Here is an 8,019-nt window from a genome sequence, read left to right as displayed (position 1 = left end):
TCGTTAACACACACACACTTTGTACGTGTAAACACTCCGTGACTCTGCTGTTCTGGCCCTGACATCTCTTCCTCATCTTTCTCCTCTTTTTCTTCCTCACCGCAGTTCTCAGCCTCTGCAGATGAAATGAGGAGGGGGGGGCCTAATGCCATTTGATTCGTCAGGGGCCAGCGGAGCCTTCGAGGAGTGAGATGCTGATGAAGAGGAGTCACAAGTTATAATCTATTGATGACGGTTTTATTGATTGAATTTATGCTGTTTTGTAGCCTAACCTGAGTGAAGCATGAATAAAGTTTTTTTTAAACTTGACTTTTGCCTCTTAATTGTACATGCAGCACACAGGGATTATAATTTATTTATTTATTACGTAGGATTGTAGAATATTGTAGGCTACCTAGTTCAAAAGGCCCGACCTAAATGAATAAAGGTCGTATGAATTATTTATAGGCTAAATATATGGAGCGCCTGGCGCTCCCGCTCCTGCTTTTATTGATCGCCGAGACGTCGGCCGGTGGTTGAGCTCGATCAAAGGCCGACGTCTCGGCGATATCTTGCCAATGAGCAAACGCTCTCCATGCGACGTCTTGGCGACGGAACTTGATGCGTCGGGAATACATCGGCACGACGTATGTGTGCTATCTGGGGAGTGGCCGTCCTGTTTACCGCAGATATTTTGTGTGCGGTCATGTGACTGCCTGGCTCTGTCTGATTGGTTACACGGAGTCAAACGTCGCGAGTGGCTACATCTGATTGGTGAAACGCAGTCATGTGACAGAGGCTCGGAAGTATCTCAATTAAAAAATAAACAATTTGCACATTGGATCGATAAGAAAAAGTAGCGAGTAGCGACCGGAATGAAGCTCAATGCAACGGAGTAAAAGTACCGCTTCTTCTGAAGAAATATACTCAAGTAAAAGTAACAAGTATGCTGCATTGAAACTACTCTTAGAAGTACAATTTATCCAAAAAGTTACTCAAGTAAATGTAACGGAGTAAATGTAGCGCGTTACTACCCACCTCTGACCAGAGGGTTATTATCATCATTAGATGGAGCCTTGACGTGTGTGCGTAATCGATCCCTAAAACGTCTCTCTCTCCAAATATTTCTAATCGTTTGTCATGTTTAAATGACGTGTTTCAAAGGCATCTGCGTATTTTCAACATCAGAAAGAGTAATACCATTTAAAATTGTAATTTCCAACAGTGACAAACAACATTTCTGTGCGTTCCTACATTTACACAAGCGCTACACACAGTCGGGAGCAGGTGTAGATTTTGTGAGTAGCTACGAAAAGATCAGCACTACTAAAAGATGAATGCGGAAATCCACGTAAATTTCCACTGCTCACGTTTCATGAATAAGACCCAGTAAGTTTAGTGAGAAACACTGAGTGTGAACACAACTTGTGTTTGTTTGAAGAAAACTCCCCAGGAAGCTGAAGAATGAGGCTGTGAGCAGGTTTCCACAGGAGCCACAGCAGCAGTGAGTGGATGAAGTAGCTCTAATAGAAACCATCTGATCACAGTGACAGGACGGATCAGGATCTCATGATCAATGACTCTGTTCTTCTCTGCTCTTCACACAGATCAGCTGCAACACACTGCCTCACTGTGATCAGTCACATCATGTGGAATAAAGCAGCCGTCCTCAGGACCAGTCCTGAGCTCCATCAAACCTGTCCACACATTTTGACTGGACTTGAAGTCAGAGTCCAGAGGAAGCAGAGAAACTGTAGAGCAGAGAGAACCAGGCTCAGCTCAGAGCACATGGACTCAGACAGGAAGTGAAGCTCCAGCTGCTGGAGACTTTCATTAAGGAGCCACTTTGTGGCTTCATCTGATCTGGAGTCAGCACACACACAGTCTGAAAACAGCTGTTTGATCACACACACATTCAGCCACAAACACTGATTATTACACTGTTCACTACAAGCTCCAGGCCTCTGGACAATGAGGACATCTGGATGTCACACTGTGATTGACTGTCTCCTCAACACAATAACACATCTCATCAGGACAAGACCAGGATCTCAGAGAGACTGAGCTGATTATTGATCATCAATTGCTGTTGTTGATTTATCCTCTGAATGTGTATATTTCTTGGGGAGGTGCTTCTTATAAGCCCATGTAGGGTTTTTTAACCTCTCCTGCACTTACTATTCTTCTTTCATTTCTGTTTTTTGTAATTGTCGTTTTTTATGGTGCAAATAAATAAATACAAATACAAATAAATCAATATCTGACCAGACAGAGACCTGATGGTGCCGCCTGCTTTCTGTCTCTTATTTCCTCCTTGGTTGGAGACGCTGGGAGACAAATGTCTCTGAGCAGTGGACATGCTTTGATTCTTGTTGCTGTGTTGTTATTAGTGTGTCCACACTCAACAGGTGTCTACAGTCTCTGGGACTGTTCAGGTCAAACACTCTGTTGGTTCAGGAGCAGTTCAACCAGCTGCAGCTGAAATGTTTCCTGATACACTCTGAAATAAAGTCTGATCCAAACAACTGGAGAGACACAGAGCACAGCTGCCAACAGCTGCTTTCATCACTGACATCTCTTCTCCTGAATATGACACAGTGAGTCATGAGGAGAAACTCCTGATCCCAGTAGTTCATCACTGTGACTGATGAAAGCTGCACAGCTCATGTTTGAAACACTCTGAGATTTTGACTGCAGTATAGATGTTTATCAGTCACGTGACGTTCTTGTTGTGAGCGCCATCTTGGGTACCAACTGGGGACCAAGGCACAACTATGATCATTAGACTGTGTGGGCTTTGGTGAAGGATGCCTTAGTCTTTATTTCTCCATAACCACAGACTAACTCTACATTATTCCGCTTATTACGAGTGAAATTATTAATTTCAGATGTAATGTTGATCAAAATACGACTTGAATCGATTTAAAAATTGCATTATTTAGCGAATCTGCAAGTCCAGCACTTCTCTACTGGTTTCCTCACCCTCCTTGGTCGTGTGTATTTGTTTTTAATCAAGCCTTTAATAATCAATCAGTGGGTCGATGGATTATCATATACATGTTACAATGTGTGTATTTGTAGTCATATCTGTCATAAACAAGAGATTATGGTCAAAGATGTAAGGACTTTGTTACGGTTTACAGGACACGTTTGTGTCGCGGACTCGCGGTGCCACAGACGCTCTGACAGAGACGAGAGGAGAGCTGTGTTTTCAGCCACAATGTGGTTACAAGTCATTTATCTACATCACAATTAGTCCGAAGCTGTTTAATGATGGTAAAAAATTAAACATAAGGTAAATATCCTGCATAGTTTCTCTTTTCTGTGCTGCGCTGATCAGAGCGGCGTCACTAGCAACGGTCTGTTATACAGAAATAACATACTGTAAAAATCAAAATCAGGATGTAAATAAATATCAGAAATATCAATAAATTATCGGAATGTGACATTCAAAAGAGCCGTGTAATAAAAAAAAAGGTTTATCCACTCTTTTTGTGAGATTTTATGTCACAGCCCATAGACTGCCTTTGGACTCTGTGACCGGCTGCGACCGCTGTGTGACGTCACGTGATATCTATTTATAAACTGTGTTGGGACGAGTCAGACTGACAGAGGACGTCAGTGGAATGGGCGGAGCTTCACTGTGGCCTACACCACCTCTGGATATGGTCTGAGTGATGGCATCTGATGTCATCAATGCATGGATCACCTGAGACAGATGTTAATACCAGGTGTGACCAGGTGTGAACGGGGCCATAGAAAATGTTCCAGCTCCTCCTCCTATCAGACAGTGTGTGTGGCTGCAGCAGCCTCTCCATACCTGAGAGAGTCCAGTCTCCAGTCTGGATCCTCCAGTCCAGCAGACAGCAGCTCCACTCCTGAGGCTCCTGGATGGTTGTAGCTCAGGTCCAGCTCTCTCAGATGGGAGGGGTTGGAGCTCAGAGCTGAGGCCAGAGAAGCACAGCCTTCCTCTGTGACCAGACATCCTGACAGACTGAACAAACACAACAACACACAGGAACCTTCTGTCAACACCTGCTGCTGTGTTCAAGTGGCATCAGATAAACAGCTGGATGGATCCTCACCTGAGAGTCTCCAGTCTACAGTGTGGACTCTCCAGTCCACCAGACAACAGCTTCACTCCTGAGTCCTGCAGGTTGTTGGTGTTCAGGTCCAGGTGTCTCAGACTAGAGGACTGGGAGCTGAGGACTGGGGACAGAGCTTCACAGCTTCTCTCTGAGAGGTTACAGTTGCTCAGTCTGGAGAGATGATCATGAGGAATTAAAGAAGAAATGAGTTTATTATCTGACCTGTTGCAAAAACAAAAGTGTTTTTATATAATGATGAATGAATCCAACCATTTATCTATACACTTACAGAGCTTTGTTAGAGGCTTTGACCACTGGCAGCAGCCTCAGAAGAGCCTCCTCTGAAGCAGAGTATTTCTTCAGGTCAAACTCGTCCAGATCTTCTTCTGATGACAGTAAGATGAAGACCAGAGCCGACCATTGAGCAGGAGACAGTTCATCTGTGGAGAGACGTCCTGAACTCACGGACCGTTGGATCTCCTCCACTAGAGAACAATCATTCAGTTCATTCAGACAGTGGAACAGGTTGATGCTTTTCTCTGCAGAGGGAGTCTCTTCAATATTCTCCTTGATTAGGGCTGGGTAAAAAAATCGATTTAATCGATTTTGAATCGATTTCATTTAAATTTTGTAATATCGATTCAGAGGGCATGAGATCGATTTTTTTCCCCCGTTAGTCTTGTGCGTGATGAAGCAGCGGCGCGGTTACGTCTGACGCTCTGACTCAGTAACTACGAGCGGAGTTTCTTTCTTCCTCTTTGTAACTGTGCAGTGTAGCTATTGCTGTGTTTGATATGATTAAAAACCAAACCAAACTACAAGCTCAGGTGATCTGCAGGTTATTGTTTCACTTGAGCGCTCCAACGCTGTGTGTGTCTGTGTGTGGCAGCGGTGAAGCGCTGACACACACACAGACATCTACAGGAACCGCATGTTCTTCAAGCCGCAGGTGAGCGTATTACCGCAGAATAAAGGACACGAGCAGCTCCGTGTTTTCACAGTGCGACTTTTCTCCTCCACTTTATGACCGTCGGATCATAACACATGACGCCCGGACTCTGGAGATAGGCGACGTGACCGGGCCGGACTCGTCACAGGAACCGCTCCACACATTCACTGTCACTTTATTTACCATGGGCTCCGTTTCTACACATTTCCTCCCTCAAGAGGGAGGGAGGGAGCTTTAGCTGCTGCAGACTTGATTTGAGACACTTTGTACTTAAAGAAACAATGCCTTAATTATAAATTAATTAATTAATGCAATTTGCAGTGATGGAATGTTGCAGTTCAAGTTCACTTTCACTTGCAATTCCTTTCTAATTTCAAAATTGCCCTTTTGAGACTTGGGACAGTTTTATTTACAGTTCAAGTTTAAACTGTCAAATTTAGTTAAGTTAACACTTAAAAGCTGAATCGTTTATGGTGAAAAGAAAAAAATAAAGAACATTGTATTTTGTAACAGAGTTGAGCCATTTTCATTTTTTAAGAGGAGATTGAATCGATTCTAATGAAATCGAATCGAATCGTGATTAATCGATTTAGAACCTTAGGAATCGAAATCGAATCGATTCAGGAAATTGGCCACAATACCCAGCCCTATCCTTGATGTACTGGACTGTTTCCTGATTGGACCGTGAGTCACTTCCTGTCAGTGTCATCAGACCTCGTAGGAGATTCTGATTGGTCTCCAGTGAAAGACCCAGGAGGAAGCGGAGGAACAAGTCCAGGTGTCCATTTGGACTCTGTAAGGCCTCGTCCACAGCACTCTGGTAGAAGTTTGTCTCTGCAGATTTGACTCCTGTTGTTTCAGTCTTCTTGGAGGTTGTTTGTTGTTGTGACATCAGGTTGAGTCCAGAGTTGATGAAGGTCAGATGGACATGAAGAGCAGCCAGAAACTCCTGAACACTCAGATGGACGAAGCAGAACACCTTGTCCTGGTACAGGCCTCTCTCCTCTTTAAAGATCTGTGTGAACACTCCTGAGTACACTGAGGCTGCTCTGATATCAATGCCACACTCTGTCAGGTCTGATTCATAGAAGATCAGGTTTCCTTTCTGCAGTTGCTCAAAAGCCAGTTTTCCCAGAGACTCAATCATCTTCCTGCTCTCTGGACTCCAGTGTGGATCTGTCTCAGCTCCTCCATCATACTTGACCTTCTTCACTTTGGTCTGAACCACCAGGAAGTGGATGTACATCTCAGTCAGGGTCTTGGGCAGCTCTCCTCCCTCTCTGGTCTTCAACAGCTCCTCCAAAACTGTAGCAGTGATCCAGCAGAAGACTGGGATGTGGCACATGATGTGGAGGCTTCGTGAGGTCTTGATGTGGGAGATGATCTTTCTGGCCTGCTGCTCATCTCTGAACCTCTTCTTGAAGTACTCCTCCTTCTGTGGGTCAGTGAACCCTCTGACCTCTGTCACCATGTCAACACAGTAAGGAGGGATCTGATTGGCTGCTGCAGGTCGTGTGGTTATCCAGAGGCGAGCAGAGGGAAGCAGCTTCCCCCTGATGAGGTTGGTCAGCAGCACGTTGACTGAGGTGGACTCTGTCACATCAGTCAGGATCTCAGTGTTGTGGAAGTCCAGAGGAAGTCGACACTCGTCCAGACCGTCAAAGATGAAGACGACCTGGAACTGATCAAACCTGCAGATTCCTGCTTCTTTTGTTTCAGAGAAGAAGTGATGAACAAGTTCCACCAAGCTGAACCTTTTCTCTTTCAGCACATTCAGCTCTCTGAAGGTGAAGGGAAATGTGAAGTGTATGTCCTGGTTGGTTTTGTCTTCAGCCCAGTCCAGAGTGAACTTCTGTGTTAAGACTGTTTTCCCAATGCCAGCCACTCCCTTTGTCATCACTCTTCTGATTGGTCGGTCTCTTCCAGGTGGGGCTTTAAAGATGTCTTCTTGTCTGATGGTTGTTTCTGGTCTGTCTGGTTTCCTGGACGCTGTTTCAATCTGTCTGACCTCATGTTCATCATTGACCTCTCCAGCCCCTCCCTCTGTGATGTAGAGCTCTGTGTAGATCTGGTTCAGAAGGGTTGGGTTTCCTGCTTTAGAGATCCCCTCAAACACACACTGGAACTTCTCCTTCAGGACAGATTTGAGTTGACGTCCACACTCTGGACCAGGAGTTCCTGAATAAACAAAAGAATTCATGAAGAAAATATTAATTCCTCTTAAATAACAACTGTATGAACATGTTTCCCCCCATGTGTTGATGTCAGTGAACGTCTCATTTGTCCATCATGTTGAATCTTTAGAGAAATCCTCTTACTGCTCTGCAGACGCTCAGCCAGCTCCTCCTGCTTCATCCTCCTCAGGAAGTTCACTGTGATCTTCACTAATGCCTCTCTGCTGCTCCTCCTTTGCTCTTCATCCTCACCGTCCAACACCTCCTCATCCTCCGTCTGGCTCCCTGAGCATTCTGGGTAATCTGGACTCAGAGCCTTGTGGATCTTCTTCAGCTCGTTCTTGACAAAAGTGACCATGTTCTCCTCCAGCAGCTGGAACAGAAACTCTATGAGTGACAGCATAAAACTAAAACCAGAGGTGGCAAAAGTACTCATATTCTGTACAGTACAGATACATGTGTAAAAAATTACTCTGGTAAAAGTAGAAGTACTGATTCAACTCCTTTACTCAAGTAAAAGTAAGAAAGTACAGGCTCTGAAATGTACTTTCAAAGTAAAAGTAAAAAGTAAAAATGAATTTTTGCCGTTAATGAAACCTACATAATTTGATAATTTTGTTAAACAAAAAAAGTTCAGACAGAATAATCAAGATTGAACTGACCAGAGGCAGTGTTTCGCCACAGACTCTCACTAAATAATAAGAATAAGAAGAATTTTTAAACAGCGTTTCACCACCTCTCATCTCTGCCAGTCAGTCCACCTGCCGTCTCTCTCTACACGTACACGTATGCGCACACACACGCACGCGCGCGCGCACACGTACACACA

At 44.4% G+C, this 8,019-nt stretch overlaps 1 protein-coding gene across 1 annotated transcript; it reads right to left on the bottom strand.

Annotated features, from left to right (window-relative positions):
• Positions 1 to 3,109: 3,109 nt before the first annotated feature.
• On the bottom strand, positions 3,110 to 7,626 carry LOC146975239 (protein NLRC3-like). The gene is made up of 6 exons (XM_085794675.1): positions 7,335 to 7,626; positions 5,653 to 7,194; positions 4,357 to 4,645; positions 4,065 to 4,238; positions 3,800 to 3,973; positions 3,110 to 3,161 (listed from the first exon to the last, which is right to left on the bottom strand). Exons 1-6 carry the CDS (start codon positions 7,624 to 7,626, stop codon positions 3,110 to 3,112), a joined length of 2,523 nt encoding a protein of 840 aa, XP_085650801.1.
• Between the last annotated feature and the right edge of the window lie 393 nt (positions 7,627 to 8,019).

Source organism: Trachurus japonicus, chromosome 13, assembly GCF_045865225.1.
Source record: "Trachurus japonicus isolate A0001 chromosome 13, Traja_1.0".
In the NCBI taxonomy this organism is placed as follows: domain Eukaryota; kingdom Metazoa; phylum Chordata; class Actinopteri; order Carangiformes; family Carangidae; genus Trachurus; species Trachurus japonicus.
The sequence above is the reverse complement of the archived record's forward strand: the minus strand, read 5'-3'. Positions and strand labels throughout refer to the sequence as shown.

Coding starts and splice junctions, on each gene's coding strand:
- LOC146975239 (XM_085794675.1), bottom strand. CDS start 7,626: ATGAGTACTTTTGCCACCTCTGGTTTTAGTTTTATGCTGTCACTCATA. Junction 4,646..5,652: donor CAAGGATAGGGCTGGGTATT/GTGGCCAATTTC, acceptor TTTTTTACCCAG/CCCTAATCAAGGAGAATATT. Junction 4,239..4,356: donor AAAGCCTCTAACAAAGCTCT/GTAAGTGTATAG, acceptor TCATCTCTCCAG/ACTGAGCAACTGTAACCTCT.